The sequence below is a fragment of the Kogia breviceps genome, chromosome 2 (genome assembly GCF_026419965.1).
Source record: "Kogia breviceps isolate mKogBre1 chromosome 2, mKogBre1 haplotype 1, whole genome shotgun sequence".
NCBI classification, from domain to species: Eukaryota; Metazoa; Chordata; class Mammalia; order Artiodactyla; family Physeteridae; genus Kogia; species Kogia breviceps.
In genome coordinates this window covers 147,865,519-147,891,939 of record NC_081311.1, presented here as the reverse complement: position 1 = coordinate 147,891,939, position 26,421 = coordinate 147,865,519, and the positions used below count along the sequence as shown (strand labels likewise).

At 35.2% G+C, this 26,421-nt stretch overlaps 1 protein-coding gene across 5 annotated transcripts in view; it reads left to right on the top strand.

Annotated features, from left to right (window-relative positions):
- The window catches only part of SESTD1 (SEC14 and spectrin domain containing 1), a 137,846-nt gene that overhangs the window by 63,500 nt on the left and 47,925 nt on the right, over nt 1-26,421 (top strand). For all 5 annotated transcript variants that reach the window (XM_059053601.2, XM_067026396.1, XM_067026397.1 and 2 more), the window contains one exon: nt 1,921-2,034. In XM_059053601.2, the coding sequence (XP_058909584.1) occupies nt 1,921-2,034 (114 nt within the window). The remainder of the gene's footprint in view (nt 1-1,920; nt 2,035-26,421) is intronic.

Below are 26,421 nucleotides of genomic sequence, written 5' to 3'. Positions count from 1 at the left end.
CTAAAATGAGTGGCTTGGTTTCTCTTGTTTCTCACAGCTTTAATACGCAATGATTTTGAAATAATATTCTTCCACAATCAACATATAAATAAACCTCATTTTACCCTAAATTTCCCAGCCCCTCTGATAAAAATTTTGATAACACTGAGGTACCCTTATTTTTTTTTTAACTTTATTCACAACCCAGTCATTGCAGGAGGCGCTAGATTTGTGATGTGCGCAGTGACATGTTTAAATTGAAAAGTTTTCTATTTTCCCCTAATCAATACTTATTATTATAATTATATAACATTATTATTATTCAGTAGTGCCATTTATGGTCTAGAATAGTGGTTGACCACTATTTTATAAATAGAGTTTATAAATAGAGTTTTATTGTTTATATATTGTTTATGGCAGCTTTCATACTATGTGGACAGAATTGAAATAGTTGCAACAGAGACTGTATAGCCTGCAAAGCCTAAAATATTTATTATTTGGACCTTCAGAAAGAATTTATTGACCCCTGGTCTAGAACTTTTGGAATGGTACGGTAGAACTTTAGAGTCAGACCAACCTGGTTTCTAATCCAGTGCCATCCCTCAAGCTCAGTTTACTTTTCTGTAAAATTGGAAGGATGAGATCCACTTGTTAATGTGAATTCATTTATTCAACAAAGATTTATGGAGTATCTTCTATATGTCAGGCACTGTCACAGGCTCTGGAGATATAGGAGTAACATTATAGATAAGGTACCTGCCATTGGGAAGCCTGTATTCTGTTTGAGGAGTCAGACAATAAGCAGTTAGGCAAATTAGTAAGTAATGTAACATCATATAAGGATAAATGCTATGTAGAACTAAATTTGTGAAAAGAGACTGAGTCAGATGCTGCTACTTTAGATAGGGTGGTCAGAGAGGGTCTCTCTGAAGAGGGAATACTTGAGTAGAATCCTAAATAAACTGAGGAAGTACTCCTAGGTATAGGGCAAAGAACATTCCAGGCAGAGGAAACATCAAGGGCAAAGTCCTCAACTGGAAGCAGACTTGTCACATTCTAGGAGCAGCAAGAAGGTCAGTGTGGCTGTGTTAGAGGAGTGAGCTGAGAGGGGCGAGGTGTGAGATGAGGTCTGAGGTCATGGAACCCTGAGCTTGGAGGGCCTTCTTGGCCTTGGTAAGGGGTTTGAATTTTATTTGGAGCATGAGAAAACGTGAAGCAGGGAGGCCTGCTAAGAGGGTGTTTCAAAAGGCTGACTAGTCTGGGAATGTTAGCAGTGTAGGTGGTAAAAATGGGTAGGTTTAATTAAGATATATTTTAAAGATAGACTTCATGGGACTTGCTGATAAAATATATGTGGAATATTTATTAAACTCAGTAAATGTTAATTTCCATTCTTTAGATGATATGAATAACTGCATCTAGTAAACGTGAAATTGTGTTTGTTGAGATTTAGCTTTGTTCTCTTCTTCTAGTTAATAATCGCACAGAATCTTGGCCTTTTTGTATAATGGCTGGTAAGAAACTTATTTTGTGAGAATATTGATTTACGTTATTGGAAGAAATTCTCTAAGATGATTGTGTTATAAAAATTTTTTTTCATATCATAGAAAAACCAAATTTAATAATTTCTCAACTAAAAATTATCTTGCAGCTTAAATATATTCCTGTTAGAGAGATTCAGTAAAATACGAAAATAATTCACATGTACTGTCTGTATTACATTGTTTTTTGAAATCTTCTCTGAATCAGCTTGTCTTTCAAGTATTTCTGTATTGCCATGTACATTTTGAAGTTTGCAGTATTGCTTCTATTTTATTATTTTAATTATTTTCCAAAGGTCTCCTAATTACTCAGCCTAATCATGAATATCTAATAATTTATAACTTTAATAAATTATTCATTTTACATGTATAATTTGTAATTTTTTATTGTATTTTATAGAATGTTGTTCCAGCTGAAGTGTCCCTTGTTTGTGTAGTGAAGCCAGATGAATTCTGGGATAAGAAAGTAACACATTTCTGTTTTTGGAAAGAAAAGGATAGACTTGGCTTTGAGGTAAATATACTCTATTAAAAAATGGAAGTGTGTTATATCTTTAAAAACAGCATTTTGCTGGTATTATTTTGTTTGTTCAGCATTGGATACTAAGCAGTGCTTTATGCAGTGCTCAATCAGTGCCTAAGTAATGATTAATATTTAGTCAGCATTCACATACTTGTTGAATGAATTATGATTCTTTGTCGAGGCCACAAATGCTTTCTTGTTTTCATTTTCATCACTCTTTGTGAATCTTTGGAATAAGTAGAAGCTTTTTATTAAAAACATTTTTAGGGACTTCCTTAAAAATCCGACATGTTGTGTGGCATGGCCAAAAATAAATAAATAAAATGAATATAAAAACATTTTTATTACATTACCAAGAAGACATTTAACTAATACTAGGAAATCCTAGACATTTAGAAATTGAAGTTAGAGCCTATTTTGTATGATGTCGTAATTATTTCTTAGTATTTGGTTTGGTTTTGATACATGAACACTGTTATCCATCCTTTCCTATTGGCATTACTCTCTCCCTCTTACTTTTCTTGTGTGCAAGTTTGGTTGACCCTTGAACAACATGGGTTTGAACTGCACAGGTCCACTTACAAGTGGATTTTTATAGTCAACCCTCCCTATTTTCGGGTTTAACATCCACAGATACAGAGGGCCAACTGTATTCATTGTACTTTGCCATTTTATATAAGGGAATTGAGCACCTGTGGGTTTTGGTATCCATGGGGTTTCCTAGAACCAATCAATCCCCTGTGGTTTCTGAGGGAGGGCTACACATATTATTGCAGATCAGAAAGAAGTCCTGAGACGGAATACAAATTTAAACAATTCAGTCATATTTTTCCTTCCACAGCCTATTAATCCCAGCTTCCTAGTAGGAAAGTTGATAGATGCTAAACTTTACATTAGTTAAAGTGTGGAAGCACTGAAGGATGCAAAACCTAACTCAACCCTGTGGAATCTAGCCTTGGAATGTTTACAGGAGTCAGACAATAAGGACTCATTGTGGACTTTGCCAGACTACAATAGTCATTTTTATTTTCAGTAAAGTCAGTTTTTTTTTTTGGTATGGAGGAAAAGTCTCCAAGGTGTCTTAGATAAAGATTGAAGAAAATCTAGTTAAAAGTTTTTAAACGAGGTAGCACAAAATGTCTTTAAAACGTGTGATTTTTTTTCTGCACTTAAAAAAAGTTAACTGCAGTAAAATTCATCCATTTTAGTGTACAGTTCTGAGAGTTCTGACAAACACAGACCATTCTGTAACCATCACCATAATCAAGAAACTAAGGAATATTTCATTACTCCAGAATTGTCTCATATTCTTCTGTAGTCAACTCCTTCTTCCATCTTTAGTCCCTGACAACCACTGATATGTTTTATGTCCCTGTGGCTTTTGCCTTTTCCAGAATGCCAAGTAACTGGAATGATAAAGTACATAGCATTTTTAATCTGCTTCTTTCACATATGCATTTGCATTTGGGATTCATCCATGTTGTTGGATGTACTGGTAGTTCCTTTCTTATTGCTGAGTAGTAATCCACTGTGTAGATGTACCATAGTCTGTTTATCCATTCTCCAGTTGAGGGATATTTGGGGTTGTTTTCAGTTTTTGGTGATTATAGATAAAGTCACTGTAAACATCTGTGTATAGGCTTTTGTGCGAAGTTTTTATTTTAAGAGATAAAATACCTAGGAGTGGGATTCTTGGGTCATATGGTAAGTGTATGTTTAATTTTATAAGAAACTTCCAAATTGACAGTTTCAAGGTGGCTGTATCATTTTGCATTCCCACAGGCATAGTGTGAACGTTCCAGCTGCATCTTTGTCAGCACTTAGCATTGTCGGGTTTTCTTTGTCTTTAAATTATAGTTACTCTAGTAGGTGTGTAGAGGTATCTCAGTGTGGTTTTAACGTGCATTTCTCTAATAATTAATGACGTGAGTATATTTTCAAGTGTTTGTTTGCCATCCATATACCTTCCTTGGTGGTGTCTGTTCAATTCTACCCAATTTTTAAAAAAGAATTAAGGCTTTTTGTTTTCTTATTATTGAATTTTGAGAGTTATTTATATATTTTGGATAGAAATCCTTTATCAGATATGTCATTTGCAAAAATTGCATCTCCATCTGTTGTTCGCTTTTTCATTCTTTTAACAGCATTTTTAAAGAAGTTTTTAACTTTGATGAAGTCTGATTTTTAAATTTTTCTTCTATGAATCAGGCTTTTGGTATCATAGCTGAGAAATCTTTGCCTAATCCAAGGTCACAAAGATTTTCTCTCGTGTTTTGTTTTAGATGTTGTATAATTTTAGGTTTTATATTTAGATCTATCCATTTTGAGTTAATATTTGTATATATTATAGTCTGACAATATGTATTTTATGACTTCGGTTATTTTAAGTTTGTTAAGGTTTGGTTTTTGACCCAGTATATGCTCTATCTTGGTGATTTCCTTATGCACATGTGTTCTCCATGTACTGTGCATGTGTATTCTGCTGTTGTGGGTGGAGTGATCTGTAACTGTCAAGATTGTTCATAGTGTTGTTCAGGTCTTCTATAGTCTTTGTAATATTCTGTCCACTTATTCTATCAATTACTGAAAGAGGAATATTGCATTCTTCAACTATATTTGTGGATTTATTTCTCATTTCTATCAGTTTTTTCTTCATGTATTTTTAAGTTCTTCTGTTGAGTTCATAGATTTAAAATCATTATGTCTTACTGAGTTGACCAGTTTATCATTTCATTATTAAATGTCCCTTTTTTATCCATGATAATAATCTGGTTCTGAGGTGTACATTGTCTGATACTAATGTAGCTACTCCAGCTTCCTTTGACTAGTGTTTGTGTATTGTATCTTTTTCCATATTACTTGTTTACCTATCATCTATTTACCTATTTCTTTACATTTAAAGTGGATTTTTTATAAATATAGTAGTATAGTTGGGTCTTATTTTCATATCCAGTCTGACAATCTGTCAGATGGTTTATGAGACCATTTCTATTTAATGTAATTATTAATATGGTTGGATTAAAATCTTCCATCTTGTTAGATTTTATGTATTTTTTTTCTTTTTCTGCCTTCTTTTGGATTGAGTATTTTTATGATTACATTTTATCTTCATTATTGACTGGTAATAAGTATTTTTTTTCCAGTGGTTGCCCTAGGTTTACAATATACATCTTTAATTAATAGAGTCTTATCTTCAAATAATATACCACTTAACACTGGTAATTCCTTAATACAGTATATCTCTAATACTTTCCTTCCATTGTTTACATACATTTTACTTTTACTATAGTGTAAGCACACAATATATTGCTACTGTTTTTGCTATAGATAGTCTCTTGTCTTTTATAGCAATTAAAATAAAAAATGAATTTCATATTTACCTTCATTTATGACATTTCCAGTGTTCTTCATTTTTTTTAATTAAACATTTCTTTACTACAAACTTTTACTTTGCTAATATGTGTTGTGAATGATCATAAGATACATACATTTAACATATAGTGTTTCCCATACTTAGTTTTCCCCAGGGCTCTTCCTTTGGGAAGCATCTCCTGGAAGTATGGTTGCTCACAACACCCAGTGTTCTTCATTTCTTTTCAGCTTTTTGGTTGGTATATTCCTTCTGCCTAAAGAACTTCCTTTAAAAATATCTTACATTGCAGGTCTGTTGGCATTGAGTTTTCTCAGATTTTATTTGCCTGAAAAAAGTCTTGATTTCAGTTTTGAAAGTTATTTTCTGTTGGTATAGAATTTTCTTTCATTGTTTGATTTTTTTTTCTTTTAGCACATTAACTATATCACACCATTGCCTTCTCATTTCCTTGGTTTCTGAGGAGAACTCTACTATTGTTTGTATCTTTGGTCCCCTTTATGTTACATATCTTTTATCTTCCTTGGCCACCTTCAAGATTTTTGCTTTGTTTTTGGTTTTCAGCAAAAACTGAAAATTTTTTTCAAATCTAGACATTTTGTAATGTCTAGACATGTTTTAATTGGTGTTAATTCTATTTGCTGTTTGCTGCACTTCTTGGATCTCTGGTTTGACTTCTGCTATCACTTTTGGAAAATTCTTAGACATTTTCATTTCAAATATTTCCTCTGCCCCATTTTGTTTTTCTACTCCTTCTAACCTCCAATTGCATGTATGTTAGACCATTTGAAAATTTCTCACCATTCTAGGTTGGTGCTCTATTTTTTTTTCTTTTTGTGTTTCAGTTTGGGTATTTTCTCTTGATCCATTTTCAAGTTCACTGTTTGTTTTCTTGGCTGTGTTGAGTTTATTAATGAGCCAGTTGTAAATGCACTTTATCTCATTTACCATGTTTTTGGTTTGTAGCATTTCTACTGGATTCTTTCTTATGGTTTCTGTCTCTTTGCTGTAATCCCCATCTTTTTTGCATGTTGTCTTGCAGTTCTTCCATGAGAACTGTTAGCATATATCATAGTTATCTTAAATTCCATACCTAATAGTTCCAATATCTGGGTCTGTCTTACTCTAGTTATGTTGTTTGGGTTTTTTTCCCTGACAGTGGGTTGTTTTCTTTCTTGCTTTTTGTATGTTGGGTGTTGGACATCTTGTTTAGGACAGTAAAGACTGAGATAAATCGTATTTTGCCTGCAAATGGACCCAATCTTAGTTTGTGCTAGGATTTTAGTGGGGCAGGGTAGGGGTTGATTTAGTCTAGACAGGAGTTGAATTGGCTTTGGCTTTTGTTGTTGCTCTTCTTTTCCTCAGTGTATCACAGGCTTTAGATTCCTCTAGAGTTAGTGTTTGTCTCACCCTCAGCTGTTGGTCTTTCCTTTGCACCTGTGCCTCAGAAAAGGTCTCTCTTTGCACTGTTGACCCTCCTCAGGAATAGAGTGCTGTTACTTGTTACTCAGTGTTTGTCGGTAGGGCATTTTCTGTTGTTCTGATTCAGCCTCAGTCTTAGGCAGACTCTGTGACCCAGGGTCTAGGGGATAGGGCCCTCTTCCCCAGCTTTAGGAGGCCTATGGTAGTCTGGGCTCATAATATATTCCTGCCTCCACTGGGATAGAGGGCCTGTCTTTCCCCTTCCTGTATCAGCAGTGAGGTTTTATTTGTGCTCTAAGGTCATCCAGGCTTGCTGCCTTCCCTCGGGTCCTGAAAGTTTTTGTTCTCTAGGGGAGAAAGAGTTGAAAAATCATGGCTGTGTTTCAGCTTCATGCCTTTATAGTGGTGGTTGCTGTTCCCTTCCCCCAGACCTGTTTTGAAGTTTCTTATCCTCCCTACCCCCAATCTTTCTTATGAGTCCCTGGGAGGTCTGTGGAGAAGAGTCTACAAGTGATTTTGAATTCTTCTTGTAGCTTTGCTTCCCACAGGTTTTGTACTTTCATACTAAACCACATGTGGCCTTAAGCAATTCATTAAAAACTTTAGCTGAATTCTTACCTGGCTTGTATCATACCTGGTATTTTCCCCAGGTAAGCAAGTGCTCCAGCTCCATGTGTCCTTGGATTTCATCTCTCCTTAGATTTCTGGTTAATTGGTTTTATAACTCTCTGATGGGTTCAAGAAAAGTTGTCATTTTTCAGATTAATATGCATTATTTTGTTGTTGTAAGGATTGGAACAATGCTTTTTCCATCGTTCTACATATCCTAAGCAGAAGACAGTTGTTTTGTTGTTCAGTTTTATCTTGCAAACTTCTGTCATTGGTTGACTTGACTGTGATGTAGACTTATTAGAAGCTGTGTGCCAGCAGTGTAAGGGAAGGCAACCCTGGCTGCTGGATTATGTTAGGAAAGGTGCTACCCTGATTGCTGGATAGGAAGCTGTATACCAAGGAGGAGAATCAAAAGTGTAGTGAGTGAAGAAAGCAAAAGCTGAATGTAGGAGGCCTGGATGTTGCCATGGTGAATGAGTATTTCATACAGGCAGGGAAGTCTACCTTTCATGCCAGGGGCATGCAGGAAATGTTGCTCTGAAGGAATGCAAAGTGGACGGAGGCCAGTGGTTCAGAAACTAACTCTGTGAACTCCAAGTAGAAGCAAAGATCCTTTTTGTGAGGAACCTGTCGCATCCTGCTTAGGTGTGCGCATCTGATCGGAAATACTACGTATGCCTAGTTGGGTCTCATGCTATATGAATTTGTAGTGGCTAAATACCTTGCATCTTGGAGGAAAAAATGGAAGACAGAGAATTCCTGTCTGCCTTGAACTGATATCATAGATTGATGTTTTAAGACTCAGGTGTTAAAGCTTCTTCTGTCAATATATTTTCTTTTAGACACTAAAGAGATTCAGTTAGAATATTTTTCCCAAGTAAATAAGCCCTAATGTCCTAATGAGATGAGAGTAATTTCAAATGCTGGCTAATATACCGCCAAACATAATCAGCTTTAAGGGGCAATTCAACACCAGCCATTAAATGATACTTAGAGTTATATATAATTAAATTCAATATAGATGTTTGTTTGATTAATAATTATTTTCCTTGATATTATTTTGGATCATTTGGGCTATTATAATTAAGCCTATGTTTTTGTATATATTCTAAATATTTTTAAAAGGATAACTTTGTTATGAGTACTGGTGTTCCTGTAAGCAAAAGTTTGTGTTTTACCTTATTGAATTATTCAGAACAAAGACTTATTACTAGCTGTCCACAATATTCATCAAATAAACACCCAGTTGTCATTTTAATGACAACCTGTTTCCATGATTTCACATTTTCTTACCTATCATCCTATCTAAATTCTTTCTTCTAGATGGGCTTCCTCTTGTTCACTTCCCTAATGTTTTTCATCAGCAACTGAATATTCCTTTCTCATTGGTCACCTAAATGTTTCTTTATATATCCTTCTTGTCTCTGAAATTAATACCTACCTGTTCATTTTCCTTTTTAGCAACTCAGATATTCCAGTACTTTCTGACTTTCAGCAACATTATACCTGGTGGCTTTGATACCTTTGCTGGTTAGATAATAGTATCTATAGTCTGTCTAATGACAAGGTAAAATTGAAGTAGTACTGGCATTAACCTTATCCTCAAATTGAGAAAGTAATAATCGAAATGATCTCACCTTCACATTCTTTATTGTCATTCATGATAGTCAAAGTGCTTTTTTTACTGGTAATGATAACAAGCCACCATTCTAAGTTGTTTTCTTCTCTTACCTCGTCTTATTACTACATCTGATCCTATTCTCTTTTTGAGGGCATACTAATGTTAGGATCTAGGACCAAAGACTTCCTTCATGTTTCTCTGTCAAGAATACCTCTAGCTCCATCTCTTCTGACTTCTTTGTAGTTTTTGCAGAAAGTTATTTTCTTTAGTGAGAAAAATATCCTTCCACAAACAGATATAAGCAGACATACACTTTGAAATAGTGTGTGTATGACACATACACATGAATCTGTACTAAGCACACAAAGTTATATACAAAGACACATTTTCATTTTAGATCTTGTACACACATTGTTAGCATAAGTAAAATTTAAAAAATAAATAAAACATCTGAGTGCCTACACAGTGAAAGGTTCAGTGTTAGGTTCTTTGGGAATGTTTTATAAGGAGAGGATAAGTGTTTTAGTTACAGATGGAAGAGTGGGAGTAAAGGAGAAATAAGTTTTAAGTCTTTTTGTAAATTGAATTCCAGAAAACCTTCATAGATGATTTGATTAAAGACCATATGATAAATATCTTTCTCCTCAAACTTTCTGAACAATGCTGTGTGCTAGTTAATAAAATACTATGGCGTAGTTCAATTTGTATTGACCTCTCTAACATATATAAAATAAAGGAGAAAGTAATATTTATGTAGGACTTTACTATTTTAAAAATATTATGTTTTAAAAATTTCCTTTGAGAGGACTTGGCAAAAACTCATGTAGGTGGTGGTCTTTTTCCCTCCTTTTTGTAGTTCCTCCATTTTACTCTGGTTCTGTTTGTGCTTGTTACTAGGTTTCAGATTTCCCTGGAAATAGATCTGAAATTTAGATTTCTGATTATTAAAATGATAGCTGCTTTGAATATAACCAATAAACCTTTTCTTCAAGAATTTTATTTTATCCATACATATTAGGATATTCATGGAGGTGGATATTTGAAGATAATTAACAATTGCTTACTAGATAAAAATTAGAATATAATCCCCACCACATCCCTGAACAGATAAGATAAAGCATATGTTAAAGTGTGATTTTCATAAGCGTAAAATCATGACTCCCATGTAAATATAAAATAAGTGTAAATTAAACATATTATGCAACTCATTAACTAATGAAGTTATCAGTAATTTGTGAGGTGTGGTTCAAAGAGCATTTGAAGAATTTAGGATTTTTATAGGCAGATAAGATTGCCAAATTAGATACAAAACTAGTTAATGTCCTGCAGATCCATAAATTCTAAACTTCTAGGTTCTCTGTTACCCTACTGGACAGAAATTTATCTACTGCACAGATCATAAATTATTTGCATTTCTTCTGGACAAAATCTAAAAGTTAACCCATGTCCCTACAGATGTTAGTACCTATTGATTAGTCTGTAGAAAGTCAGTCGAAGGCACGAGCTAAGCACTGCATGAACGAACACCCAGTAATATCTTTTGACCATTCCCTAAGATTTAGATAGTTTTTCGGATATGTGAATTATATTTTTTATAGGATTATATTTTGTAAAATTTGAATTTGGACATTAGTGACATACTGAACATTCATATCACTGCAGAATAATAGAAACTACTTTCTGAAGTTTGATTTTCATATCAATCTCTCTTTAAGCTTTGTATTCCTAGCCAGGACTAGTGTTTTTTTAGTGTTTTCTCATATTATTTTCCAAATTGTTAAATGCTTAAAGGAAGACTTTATTTTAAAAAATACTCCCCTTTTAAAAAAATATAAGCAAATTTTTTCATTTAAAATACATTATTTTTTTTTCTTTATACCTTTTGACCCCCCTTCACCCATTTCTTCCACCACCCCACCTCTGGCAACCACCAAGCTGTTCTCTGTATTTATGAGCTTGTTTTTGTTTGCTAATTTTTAAGATCCCATATATAAGAGATGCTATTTTTCTTTCTCCTTCTGACTTATTCAGAAGGTACAGAGGTTTTGGAGGAACCTCTGTGCTGTTTTCCATAGTGGCTGCACCAGTTTACATTCCCACCAGCAATGTACAAGGGTTCTGTTTTCTCCACATTCTTGCCAAAACGTGATGTTTCTTGTCTATTTGATAATAACCATTCTAGCAAGTGTGAGATTATATCTCATTGTAGTTTTGATTTGCATTTCCCTGATGATTAATGATGTTGAACCTGTTGGCCATCTTTATGTCTTCTTTGGAAAATATCTTGTTCAGATTTTCTACCCATTTTTTAATCGGATGTTTGTTTTTTTGCTATTAAGTTGTATGAGTTCTTTATACATTTTAGATATTAGTCCCTTATCAGATATATGATTTCTAAATACTGTCTCCCATTCAGTTGGTTGCCTTTTCATTTTGTTGATGGTTCCCTTTGCTGTACAGAAGCTTTTTAGTATGATGTAGTCCCACTTATTTATTTTTGCTTTTGTTGCTTTTGCTTTTGGTGTCAGATTAAAAAAGGTCAGTACCAAGACCTCTGTCAAGGAACTTACAGCATATGTTTTCTTCCAGGAGTTTTAAGGTTTCAGGTCTTAACGTTGAAATCTTTAAACCATTTTGAATTAATTTAATTGAGTTTAAAATCTTTCTAATATTATCAGTTGACTAGTTAGTTGGAGATCTGTCAGTCATTCAAGATTTATCACTCAGCTAGAAATCGTAAATGATATGGTGGTTTTATTTTAAATGAAACACTCGTCAATGACAGAAACCATAAAATTCTGTTTTGAACTGATATTTGTTATATATATAACAATGTAATAAGGAGCATAAGAATGGTAATGCTGAAAATTTGCCTCAAGACAGTTATCCCCAGATGAATAAATTGTACTCATTTCATCAAAATTATTATTTCAATATCATAATGTCTTTAGTACTCTAAAAATTATGGTAAAAAAGATAGTATATAATGTGATTAAATCTAATTTGGATCTTCATTTATGGGGAATGAAAGACTTTCTACACAGTCAGTGAGTTGTCTACCAGGCCAGGCTTGCCGATGTTTTCTCATATATAGTTGCTTAAAAAGAAACGTAAAAATTGGGCTTCCCTGGTGGCGCGGTGGTTAAGAGTCTGCCTGCCGATGCAGGGGACGCGGGTTCGTGCCCCGGTCTGGGAAGATCCCACATGCCGCAGAGCGGCTGGGTCCGTGAGCCATGGCTGCTGAGCCTGCGCGTCCGGAGCCTGTGCTCCGCAACGGGAGAAGCCACAACAGTGAGAGGCCAGCGTACCACACACAAAAAAAAACCCCAAAAGAAACGTAAAAATTATAAAAATAAATCAGCTGATTTTTTTTTTAAGTGTAAAAGTTAAATTTCAAAGATCAGGTTATAAAAAGTTTCCCCCCCTGTTTTTGATGGCATAATACCATTTTTCATCCTAATTTATATGTAGTCTTAAAATCCAATATGAAAGTAGATAGTTTTAAAAATGATTTACAATTCATTCTGTATCTTACATAGCTATTTTAAAATTAAAGATTATGACTTCCATTTGTAGATGGGAAGAGCCAGAATTGGTCTTTCTTTTACTTTGGTATATGTTAAGATGGTATTATGAAGTTCACTTTAATTCAGTATTTTATAATATTAATAATTTAGTGAATTCTTTTTTTAAACTTAAAATAAGCTCATTGTATATTACTTCTACATTATGTTCTGGGAAAAAGTGATAAAATGCTGTAGAATGATATAAGATTTTCATAACTGTTTGGGAAGTACTGCTTTAGAGTGATGCAGTGGACTGTCTTCTAAAATGTACAGTACCTTTGGAAAATGTATTATTTTAAGTATTTTTTGAAAAAAATGAACTGTTGAGTTCGTGGTTCCATCTTCTCCACAAGCAAGGCATTGTTTGATTTTTAAGGAGATGTGCTTTTGAGCTAGAAAAATGGTCTTCCTATCAATTAACCACTTAATTAGAGTAGATGACAATGTCAATAGATATTTGGAAGTTTTATAGTAGATAATAAACAACTGACTATATTATGTTTAAATGAATATTCTAATGCCTAGAGTCTTTTTGTACTTTTTAATATTTTTGCTCTAATTCATAGTGTTATTTCTTATTCATTAAGGAGTCACAACTAAAGATTGTAGCTTTTTCTATAGCTTTAGAAAATATTTCTTTAGAATTTTCAGCAGTTATGTCATTATTTCTGTGTTTTCATATCTAGAATCATAGGTGAAAAGGGGCCAGACATAATACATGTGATCTCAATATTATGTTTTAGACTCTTATTTTCTAGTTTTGTTTTTAATTTTGATGATCATTGCTTTGGGGGACTGGATTTTTTATTTATCATTTTTTTCCTCTTTGCCAGTAATAAAACATCTCCTATAAGATAAAGTGACTCCCTGATTTGCATTGCTTTATATTTAAACTTTTGTACAGGTTTGCTGTATTAGTGGCTTCTTTAAGAACTGTAACAGAAGGGAATATAGGAAATTTTACTAGCATTTTGTAATTTAAGAAGCTGCAATGAATGATTTTAGAGAAAATAACCTAGTGTTGGGATTCCAAATCTGTTTTGCCACATTGGCTCTGAAATGTGTCAGTTTTCTCTTTTTTTTTTCATGTAGATTATCTATTTTCTAATGTTTCTGTGCCTTTCTAACGTCCAGAAATCTTTCTCTACACCACTTATTTTTTTTAGCATTTCTTTAACATTTTACTTCAGGCCTGAAACTCCCACTCTCCCCCACCCCACCCCCGAAAAACGCAGTGTCTTATTTTTGCTTGTGCCTTTGAATTTATTCTTTTTGTGAAATCACATCCCTCTGTGACATTTGCTATCACTTAAGAATAGAGTTAAATTATCTGTCCAAACTTGATTTATCCTCTTGGAAGTAGTTGTCTGTAGTTTATACATTGCATTCTGGCAAGTGGTGTCGTTTTCCGAAGGCCTGTGAACAGTTCTTTACCTTTGTAAACAGAGTGTACTTTTGCTGTGTGGTGGGAGTAGGGCTTCTCCTTCCTCTTTTAGGATGCCACTCCTGACTCCCTTCAAAAAAGGTGATTCTTAGATATACAGCATTTTCATACAGTAAGATTCTTTCCTATTACTGCAAACTCTTCCTAAAATGTGTCCCTCATTCTTTTTGAAACATGTATTGTACAATAAAATAGAAGCAGTTATAGCTGTTTTGCCAGCCTCCTCTACACTTTCTCCTCTCAAGTAAAGATGAGATTACTGCAGTGGAAACTGAGATATTTCACCATGGTAGATAGTTGTCTAAATTGTTAATTTGAAGTGATGATAGTTTTGAGTCAGCTGACCAAACTATTGCTTTTTTTTTCATATTATTTAGCTTTGAGATACCTTTGCTGTTGATATAATTCTGTATATCTACATGGCAGATCTACTGTTTTCACTTTGAACAGCCACCAGTGAATTTTATAAGAATATGGATTCTATAAAATTTTTGTGATGATGGAGAAAATTTGTTCTATGTATGTCTCTATAATTATGATGTTCGCTTGTTTACATTTGTTTTGCATAAGTAAAAATATAATAGGAGTAATCTTAGCCAACTATTTAAAAAATTAAATTTAGTAAGGGATAGTATACTCTCAAATATATTTTACATCATGAAAGAATCTGTACTATTTACATTTAAGTTGATTTTTTAGGAAAAAGCTTTCAGGAGGAATATTCAGATGTAAATAAACTTTTGCCATATATAACAATAACTGTGAATTTTCCCTTTGGCTTATTAAATTTGAAATCTGTTGCTAATGATTTTATTGTATTTAGGAACTACAACTGCAAAATGATTTTAATGTATTTAAGTATAATAGTGAGATTAACCAGAGTGGGTAGAAAGTGACAAGTGCTCTTTTCGTTGGGCAAGACAGGTCATATATTAGAGAAAATGGCCCAAATTAAATGTATAGGATGACAACTCATTAGAACTATGACCTCTTAGAGCTTAAAGAGACATCACAGATAATTTAATACAGCTGCCTTCTTTGGCACATGGGGAGATAAGCCTGGAGTGAATTCCTTCAGGTTGACTTCTACAAGTCAGTGAATTTGTGGCAGAGCTAGGGCACAAAGGTGAAATGATTGGCTTATGGCTCAGGAAAGGGATTTGGAAATCATTTGGGGTATTCTAGTAAAGCCTTTGGCCCTCTGTGCTACTACGACGAAAGGGACAACATTTAGATTTAGTTAGAGTATTTTCAGTAAAGGCTTTAGAAGAAAACCAGAAAACTTTAATCTATTTATTTTTTATAAAAGCATGCACAACTCTCTCTGGAATATTGCAGAAATAAAAAGCTCATTTACTTTGTAGAAGCATGACTTATTTATCCTTATATTCCCAGCACTAGAACACATAACTTGTAATAAATAATACTTCTAATAAATAAATTTAATGTCCAGTAAATAATGAATGTTGAACATTTGACATTAAAATGTCAAATTATAAGGGACATTATAGCAATTTCTCAAGAGATATGTTTTCACTGCTTAAATTGAATATTGTGGCAGATAAAGAGAGCAGAAATAGAAGAGCAGAAGAGCAAAAAGACCATTCATTATGTTATTTAAGTTTTCTATTCAGTCCTCTTTTCAGCAGAGAGTGCTCTGGAAATGTTATCTTTTCAGATATGAATTGATGCTCAATTTAGCAAGTAGTTTATTTCCTCATGGAATAAATACATATTTCTTTGTTTCATTATTAGTATATTTCTGTTTAATAGATTGACAGTTTTGAAGAAAGGAAAAGCCCCACCCTGGGATCTGATAGTGTTTAATTTTCTTAGTGTGGAAGTTTTCTGTCTTGATCCCAAAAGGAGTTGGTGGCAGATTAAATGGTTTCCATAGCCTAACTCCACTCATTATTTCATGTTTAACATCATACCTGTCTCTAAGAACTAGTCTAAAAAAGTTGCATTAGAACAAGAGGATGAAATAGAAGCCCTCTTTAACAAGTTTTTCACTAAGAGAAAACCATTTTCTGTGTTCTTTTTATTGTTTATCTTAAATTAGCTCCCATTAGTACAAAAACAGGAGAACGGTGAAATTGATATGCTAAACTCTTTATAGTAGAGATAGCATTAAATTGCCTTTTAAAATAGATAGACATAATATAGTCTGTTATTAAACTAACCAAAAATGTAATTTGATGTTCAATATCTTTTTTATTTTTTTAATGGAAAAAAAGAGGCACATAAATTCCTCTGCTTTCTGTCATCACCACCACAAGATTGTCTATTTTTTCTCTAACCTCCTTATTTGCTGCCTCAGAAGAGTTACCCTTTCTTCAATTTGAGTTGAGATCTCATGATGCCCCTTCTATCAGTGATTCCCTATTTCTGTTCATTCTTTCTGTTTTTATTATTTTAATATAGTATTTAGAACATATTCTTTAAAAATACATATAACATGAAGCTTAATAATAAAACATTTGGGTACCCACAGCCCAACCTAAGAATCCAAATATCAACAGCTTGAAATAAATTTGAGTGCCCCTCCCTGGTCTCATTCACATACCTCCCCATCCCTTAACACCTAACTTATATGTATCTACCCATCTTTTGTTCGTGTTCTCGTGCATGTGTGTGTGTGTGTGTGTGTGTGTGTGTGTGTGTGTGTGTGTGTATTAAAAACATAAATGGGAAAGACAAAATCTTTAGAAGAAAATAGGGAGTGTTTATCTTTTATTATTCTTTTATATCTATTTCTATAGAGTTTCCATTTAAAGATATTATTTATTCTTAAATAATATAGTTTTACCTATTTTTGAACTTTATAAATAATATGATTTTAGTCTTCAGTACCTTGCTTTTTCTCACTCATCATTATATGTTTAAGATTTATGCATATTCTTGCAGTAGATGTAGTTGATTCATTTTCACTGCTGAATGTTATTCCATTCTGTGAATAAAAACAATTTACTTATTCTCCTATTGATGGACATTTGTGTTGTTTCCATTCTTTTGACATTATGAATGATGTTTATATTCTTACATATGTCTCCTGATAAATATGTATAAGATTTTTCTGCTTGCAGAATATCCAGGCATAGGTTATAGAAATGTTCAAATTTTCAAGATAATGCCAAGTTGTTTTCCAAAGGTGTTTTAATTTATGTACGCACTTCTGCTGTGTAAGAATTCATGCTGCCCAACAGCTTTGCTGACACTTGATACCGGCTAAACCTGGATATTTGCCATTCGTTATGGTTTTTTGTTTTCTCAAATTGTTGTTGGGTTTCAATGTTATTCTAGTCTCATAATTTGAGTTGGAGTATTTGCTGCATTTCTATTCTTTGGAAGCATTTGTTTAAGATAGAAATGATCTGGGAGACTTCCCTGGTGGTCCAGTGGCTAAGAATCTGCCTTCCAATGCAGGAGAAGTGGGTTTGATCCCTGGTCGGGGAACTAAGATCCCACATGCTGTGGGGCAACTAAGCCCGTGCGCCACAACTAGAGAGCCTGTGTGCTGCAATGAAAGATCCCGCCTGCTGCAGCTAAGACCTGATGCAGCCATAACTAAATAAATGAATAAATAAATACTTCAAAAAATTTTTTTTAAAAGATTGAAATGATCTGTTCTTTGATATCAATTGGTTGAAGTATTTAAAAAAAATTTTTTTTTAATTCAGTATTTTTCAAGTATAAGTCAAATTAGTTGTTTTTTAAAAATTTTATTTATTAGTTATTTATTTTTGGCTGTATTGGGTCTTCATTTCTGTGTGAGGGCTTTCTCTAGTTGCGCGAGTGGGGGCCACTCTCTTCATCACAGTGCGCGGGCCTCTCACTGTAGCAGCCTCTCGTTGTGTAGCACAGGCTCCAGACGCGCAGGCTCAGTAGTTGTGGCTCATGGGCCTAGTTGTCCGCGGCATGTGGGATCTTCCCAGACCAGGGCTCGAACCCGTGTCCCTTGCATTGGCAGGCAGATTCTCAACCACTGCACCACCAGGGAAGTCCCTGAAGTATAGTTAATTTACACTATTACATTAGTTTTGGGTGTACAGCATAATGATTTAGTATTTTTAGAGATTATACACCATTAAAAGTTAATACAAAACAATGGCTATAAATTAAAAAAATATTGCTACAGTCTGTGTCAAAGAATGTTCTATATTCATCTCTAAGGATTTTATGGTTTCAGGTTTTACATTCAGGTCTTTAATCCATTTTGAGTTCATTTTTGTATATGGTGTGAGAAAATGATCTAATCTCATTCTTTTAGATGTAGCTGTTTAGTTTTCCCAGTACCACTTATTGCTAGGACTTCCAAAATTGTGTTGAATAAAAGTGGTGAGAGTGGGCATCCTTTTCTTTTTCCTGAATTTAGAGGAAAGGCTTTCAGCTTTTTACCATTGTGTATGATGTTAGCTGTGGGTTTGTCATAACTGACTTTTACTATGTTGAGATATGTTCCCTCTATGCCCATTTTGATGAGAGTTTTAATCATGAATGCATGTTGAATTTTATCAAATGCTTTTTCTGTGTCTGTTGAGATGATCATGTGATTTTTGTCCTTTCGTTAATGAGGTGTATGACATTCATTTCTGAATATTGAACCATTCTTGCATCCCTGGAATAAATCTCTTTTGATCATGGTATATGACCCTTTTTATATATTGTTGGTTTCAGTTTGCTAGTATTTTGTTGAGGATTTTTACATCTATATTTATCAAAGATATTGGCCTGTAATTTTCTTTTTTTTTTTGTAGTGTCTGTCTGGTTTTGGTATCAGAGTAATGCTGGCCTCGTAGAATCCATTTAGGATTGTTCCTTCGTCTTCGGTTTTTTGGAATAGTTTGTGAAGAATTGGTATTAGTTCTTCTTTATATGTTTTGTAGAATTTCCCTGTGAAACCATCCAGTCAGTCCAGGGCTTTTGTTTGCTAGGAGTTTTTTAAATTACAAATTCTGTTTTGCTACTAGTGATCAGTCTGCTCATATTGTCTGTTTCTTCTTTTTTTTTTTTTTTTTTTTTTTGCGGTATGCGGGCCTCTCACTGCTGTGGCCTCTCCTGCTGCGGAGCCAGGCTCTGGACGCACAGGCTCAGGGGCCATGGCTCACGGGCTCAGTCGCTCCGCGGCACGGGGGATCTTCCCTGACCAGGGCACGAACCCGTGTCTCCTGCATCGGCAGGCGGATTCTCAACCACTGCGCCACCAGGGAAGCCCTGTCTGTTTCTTCTTGATTCAGTCTTGGCAGGTTGTACATATCTAGAAATTTGTCTGTTTCTTCTAGGTTGTCCAGTTGGTTGGCATATAACTGTTGGTAGTATTCTCTTGCTATTTTTTTTTTTTTTTTATATCTCTGGTATCAGTTGTTATTCCTCCTTTTTTTCTTTTTTCTTTTGTTTATTTGGTTTCTCTTTTCTTCTTGGTGAGCCTGTCTAAAGATTTATCAGTTTTATTTATTTTTTTAGAGAACCAGCTCTTGGTTTCATTGATCTCTCCTCTCTTTTGGTATCTATTTCATTTATTTCTTCTCTGATCTTTATTATTTCCTTTCTTTTTCTGACTTCAGGCTTTGTTTCTATTTCTTTTTCTGATTCCTTCAGATGGTAGGTTAGGTTGTTTATTTGAAATTTTTCTTGCTTCTTGAGGAAGGCCTGTATCACTGCAAACTTCCCACTTAGAACTGTTTTCGGTGCACCCCATTGATTTTGGAAAGTTGTATTTCCATTTTCATTTGTCTTCAGGTATTTTCTGATTTCTTCTCTGATTTCTTCATTGACCCATTGGTGTTTTTTGTAGCATGTTTAGTCTCTGGTTTTCCCATTTTTCTTTCTGTAATTGATGTCTAGTTTCATTATGTTTTGGTTGGAAAAAATACTTGATATAATTTCTGTTCTCTTAAATTTGTTGAGAGTTGTTTTGTGGACTATCTTGTGATCACTCCTGGAGAACATTCCATGTGCACTTGAAAAGAATGTGTATTCTGCTATTTTTTGATGAAATGTTTTGTAGACATCTGTTAAGTTCAGCTGGTATATTGTTTCATTTAAGACCACTGTTGCCTTACTGATTTTCTGTCTGGAAGATGTCTATTCATGTAAGTGGGATGCGCAAGTCCCCTACTACTATTTCATTGGGTTGGCCAAAAAGTTCGTTTGGGTTTTTCCATAACACCTTATGTAAAAAACCTAAACGAGCTTTTTGGCCAACCCAATATGATTGTCAGTTTCTCCCTTTATATCTGTACTATATGCTTTATATATTTAAGTGCTCTTGTTTGGGGTTTATATATGTTAACAATATGATTGTCAGTTTCTCCCTTTATATCTGTACTATTTGCTTTATATATTTAAGTGCTCTTGTTTGGGGTTTATATATGTTAACCAGTGTAAAATTCTCTTCTAGTATTGATACCTTTATCATTATATAATGTCCTTCTTTGTCTTTTGTTATAGCCTTTTTTAAAAAAAAAAAGTCTGTTTTGTCCCTGCTTTCTCATCATTTCCATTTGCATGAAATATCTTTTTCCATCTCTCACTTTCAGTCTGTGTGTGCCTTTAGCACTAAAGTGAGTCTCTTATGGGCAGAATGTAGATGACTCTTGTTTTTTATCCAGTCAGCCACAGTGTGTCTTTTGATTGGAGCATTTAGTCCATTGACATTTAAAGTAATTATTGATGGGTATGTACTTATCACCATTTTATTACTTGTTTTCTGGTTGTTTTTGTACTTTCTTCTCTGTTGATTTCTTCTTTTTGTTTCTTCCCGTGTGGTTTGATGATTTTCTTTAGTATTATGCTTGTGTTTCTTTCTTCTCAGTTTTTGTGTATTTATTGAACGTTTTTGATTTGTGGTTACCATGGGCTTCATGTATGTTGACTTATAACTTACCTACTTGTTTTAAACTGGTAGTTGTTTAAAATCAAACACATTCTAAAATATCTACATATTTTACTCCTTCCACTTTGTGTTCTTGATGTCACATTTTATATCTTCATTTTATGCCTTTACGGTTTATATAAAGTTATAGTTTCTTTTATAATTTTTTGTGTTTTAATCTTTGTACTAGCTTATTTAAGTAGTTGTTCCTCAGCCCTTACTGTATATTTGCTTGTCCTAGTGAGATTTTCCCTTTTCCATGGATTATTACTTCCTTTCCACTTGGAGAAGACCCTTTAACACTTCTTTTAGAGTTGATTTAGTACTGATGAACCCTTCTAGTTTTTGCTTGTCTGAGAAGTTTTTTTCTTTTAATCTCTTCTTCATTCCTCAATGATAATCTTGCTGGGTAGAGTATCCTAGTTTGCAGTTTTTTCCCTTTTAGCACGTTAGGTATATCATGCCACTGTCTTCTGACCTGCAAAGTTTCTGCAGAAAAATCAGCTGATAGCCTTATGGAGATTCCCTTGTATATGAATCTCTGTTTTTCTCTTGCTGCCTTTAGAATTCTCTCTTTAACTTTTGCCATTTCAATTATGGTACGTTTTGGTATGGATCTGTTTGGTTTCATCTTATTTGGGACCCTCTGTGCCTCTTGTACATAGATATATGCTGCTTTCTTCAGGATTGGGATGTTTTCAGCCATAATCTTATCAAATACATTTTTTTTTTTTTTTTTTGCGGTATGCGGGCCTCTCACTGTTGTGGCCTCTCCCGTTGCGGAGCACAGGCTCCGGACGCACAGGCCCAGCGGCCATGGCTCACGGGCTCAGTCGCTCCGCGGCATGTGGGATCTTCCCGGACCAGGGCACGAACCCGTGTCTCCTGCATCGGCAGGCGGATTCTCAACCACTGCGCCACCAGGGAAGCCCTCAAATACATTTTTGATCCTCTTCTTTCTCTTTTTTCCTTCTGGGACCCCTATAGTGTGAAAGTTGATATGTTTAATGTTATCCCAGTGATCTCTTAAATTGCTCTCATTTTTAAAATTTGTTTTTCTTTTTGCTGTTCTGACTGGATGATTGCCATTATTCTGTGCAGAAGATTGCACCACTTAGTCTGCTATTCATTCCTTCTAGTGTGTTTTTTATTTCAGTTATTGAAACCTTCATTTCTGATTAGGTTTTCTTGCTTTTTTCTAGTTCCTTGTTAACATTCTCACTGTGCTAATCTATTCTTTTCCCTAATTCAGTTAACATTCTTATTACTAATGCTTTGATTTCTTTTTCTGTAAATTGTTCATTTCTGTTTCATTATTTTTTCCTAGTTATTCTCTTGCTATTTCATTTGAGACCAGTTCCTCTGCCTTTTCATTTTACTTAACTTTCTCTTTCTCTATGAATTTCGGTGAAATAGTTTACCTATTGGGCCTTAAAGGGCTGTCCCTATGTGGGATCGTTCATGTACAGACTGCATATGCCCAGTGCCCAGTGGTTGGAGAGCTGGATTTGACAGGGATGCCAGTCATGTCTTTCCTCAGGGTATGCTGACCACTATCACCTTGGTAAGAGGTGGCGCTGAAGATGGAGAGGCCAGAGCTGTAGCCGGGTATGAGACGAGGCTTCTCCTCTGCTCAGTGGCCATCACTGCCCTTTCAGGTGTGGCGTCTGATCCCAAGTTGGTCGAGCAGAAGCCCTGAAGGTCAGGCCTGTGCTGACTTTGTTCCCTTTAAGTGTGTGCTTTCCACTTTCCCAGCACCATGACCCTTGACCCAGAGTGGGGGAGTGCTGAAGCAAGTGGGGCCTGTGTGCACTCTTGGCTTGTTTTGCCTGCAGACAGATTCTAAGCTGCACCGCCTTGCAGGTGCCAGCAATTGTTTCTCCCCTTTCATTCAGACACAGCCTTGGGGTCCAAGTCCCCTTTGTCAGCCCCAGCCAATCACACCCCCAGCCTCTACCACCATTGCCCTGTCATGAAGCCACACCACAGGGCAGGTGGGGCCTTGTGGTCTCAGTGTGTATTGGGAGGTGAGCTGTAGGGGAGTGGCTGCTGTCAGAGTTCAGGGCTGCTTCTGATGCACTGCCTGAGTATGTGCCAACAGTGGCTGTCACTGCTCTGCAACCGAGTTGCCTCTGAATCCACAGCTGAGGTTTCTCCTGGTCATGTGACCCCCTAGATCCAGTACCACTTGCAACATGGAGTAAGCGGGCCTGGAGCCTTTGCTTCGCTTCAGCTGGGATATGCACTGAGGCAGTCACAGGAAACCCTGCAGCCACTGGACGGTCCTCACTCTGTTCTCTCCTCATTGCCTCATGGGCAAATGAGGCATGCACACTTCTCACAAATGGAGTCCAGGCTTCCCATACCCCTCCAGTTAGTCCCAGCAGTCCTCCAGCCAACCATGGGCCTGTCTCCCCTGTGTTGGACCCCAAGAGTGAGATGCGCAGTCTGTGGCTTGAACTGCTCACTCCCCAGGGCGGGTCTCCACCCATGTAATCTCTCTTTTCCTCTGTGTCCCCTTTCAGGGGCACAGGTCCCAACCTTATCATGCCTTTTCCCTTCCTACCTGATTCCATGTGGATCTTATAGCCTTTCTTGTATGGGAGTCTTTCTGCCAGTTTCCAGTTCATCTTCAGTGAGAATTGTTCCACATGTAGATGTACTTTTGATGTGTTCATGAGGGGGAAGTGAGTTCCACATACTCCTCCTTGGCCATCTTAATTGATCCTTTGTTCTTTAATTTTTAAAACTCACTTGTAAATTGGCTGGGCCTGGTATTTTCTTTCTAGGAATATTTTTTTTAAAGAGATTTATATGTGTTTTAGTTTTTTAGTATTTTTATTATAAGGAGTTAGGAACACATCAAAAAGTAAACAGAATATTATAGTTAACTCCATGTATCCCTATACCCAGTTCCAGCAACTGTCAACCCATGGTCCACCTGCCCCATCCTTACCCCTATCCACTTTGCCCAAGGAAGGCTGGGGATCTTATAGAGAAGGAAATTTAAGATATTTGAATGTCTGCAGACTCTTTAAAAAAATACAGCCCAAGACCATTATCGTGCCTTAAAATAAACAGTTCCTTAATATCAAAGAGCCAGTTGGCTTCAAATTTGATGAATGTTATAAAAGGATTTAGTAATATATAAAAATATTCTGTATAAATAATATATTTTAAATTTTATTCATAAATTTATACATAAATTGTGAATGCACCCAGATTGATTTATTTCTTTGAATTAGGATCCAGATACTGTCCAGATATTGTGATTGGTTTGAGATGCCTTTCCAAATGGATAGGTTTTAAAATCTTGTTAATGATTTCTGATTTGATTGGTTATTGATGTCCAGCTTAATTTCATTGTGGTGATAGAACGTTATGAGTTATTTCCTTTGAATTGTACCAAGGTTTTCTTTATGACCTGATATACACTCAAGTTTTTAAATATTTCTTGTTTGCTTAAAAAGAATATGTAATTCTCTTATTATTGGTTGTGGAGTTTTATGTTAGTCCATTAAATTAAGCTTTTTAATCTTAATTTCTCTTTCTCTTTTCTTACACAATTTTTTTTTCTTGGGGAGACCAGGATATGTGTTTTACAGGATTTTTTGTTTCAGCGAGCATCCACGTGGTATAGTTTAACATATTATTTTCCTCTTTTGCATCTCTTTATTTCCATGAATTCATAGTTGCATTCAAACAGTTGATTAGATTAAGACCTGAATTTCTTTTTCCAAAGTTGTTTATTGGTGATGATGTTTCCTTGATCATGAGACCCATAATAGTTGTCTTCTTTTTTTGTGATATTAGCAGCCATTGATGTTCAATGCCTAGATCCTTTAGTTTATTAAAGAATTTGAATTGATATGCAAATTGTTACTTATTTGGCCAGTGGAGGCCTTTTCCAGACCTTTTGGCACAACCCTAAAAGTCTTGGATGGCTTTCTTGATATTTGAATGGGAAGATGTTACAAGCTCACCATGTGTATTTCCAGCCCCAGACCTAGGATTGGCCATTTCTCCAAGGAACCTTGATTCCATTTAGGGGGAAACAGTATTTGAAGACAACAATCTGGGATGCTAGGAGTGTGCATTTCTACAGAATGCTTTTGTCATTATTTCTAAACGTTTCAGTGGACAGAACTAGAAAGTTTATATTATGTGAGTGTGCGTGTTTTTTATTTAAAATGAAATACATCATGAGTTTAATCTGATACTTCCAATTCAAATTGAAGACCATAAGGGTAACTTTTTCCCTTTCACGTCTTCCTTCTCAAGAATTCTGTTTTCTCAAGGACATGAGGGATAGGAGAATAAGAATAACCCATGTTAATCATTTGCTGTCTTTTTCATCAAGTGATCTCTGAATAGCAATGCTAAAACTACCACTAACAGTATGATCACTGAAAATGAAAAGAATCTAGTTATTCACTTCACCTCATTGATTATAGGTGTTCTGGGTTTTTTAATGTCAGTTTTGATAAATTACTTTTTTAATAGGAATTTGTCCATTTCTTCTATATTTGCATAGTTATTGACAAAAGCATGTCCTTTGTCCATCTGTATCTTTTAAATCACTGCTGTCTATGTAGCCATGTTCTTTTTATTCTTAGTGTTATTTATGTGTACCTTCCTTTTCTTCTTTACATTATCAGAACTTTGTTGATTTCATTTTAGTCTTTTCAAGGAACAACTTTTGACTTTATTAATTTCTTAATTTCTCCCCTTCCTTCTCTTTTCATTGGATGTATTCTGTTGTTCTCCTCCCACTCCCTGCCCCCCAACTTCTTAGGTAGGTCACTTAGCTCATTATTCATTAGCCTTTCTTTTCTAACTTAAGCATCCAAGGCATTTAATACGTTGTTACCAATAGTAATTTGTTATAAACTCTAATTATGACAGGATTTATTTTTCTCTGATAGTTTTATGAACTTTCAAAATTCTTTTATTATTTTTTTATTTATTGTTGGTTGCATTGGGTCTTTGTTGCTGCATGTGGGCTTTCTCTAGTTGCATTGAGTGGGGGCTACTCTTCATTGCATTGCGTGGGCTTCTCATTGTGGTGGCTTCTCTGGTTGCAGAGCACAGGCTCTAGGCGCACTGGCTCAGTAGTTGTGGCACATGGGCTCTAGAGCGCAGGCTCAGTAGTTGTAGTGCACGGGCTTAGTTGCTCTGCAGCATGTGGGATCTTCCAGGACCAGGGGTTGAACCCGTGTCCTGTGCGTTGGCAGTGGATTCTTAACCACTGTGCCACCAGAGAAGTCCCCTTTTATGAACTTTTGATACCATGTTTTTGTTATCTTCCTAGGGTAACTCCCCTTCCCCCTTTTTAGCCAAGCATTTTGTAGTCTTGGTTATTTCCCCTTATTTACTGTTTACATTACAACTTCATATATAGTATGGATATACCTAGTTTTGCATATTGGGTATGTTTCTGAATTTTTCTTTTCCTTCTTTCTTTCCCTG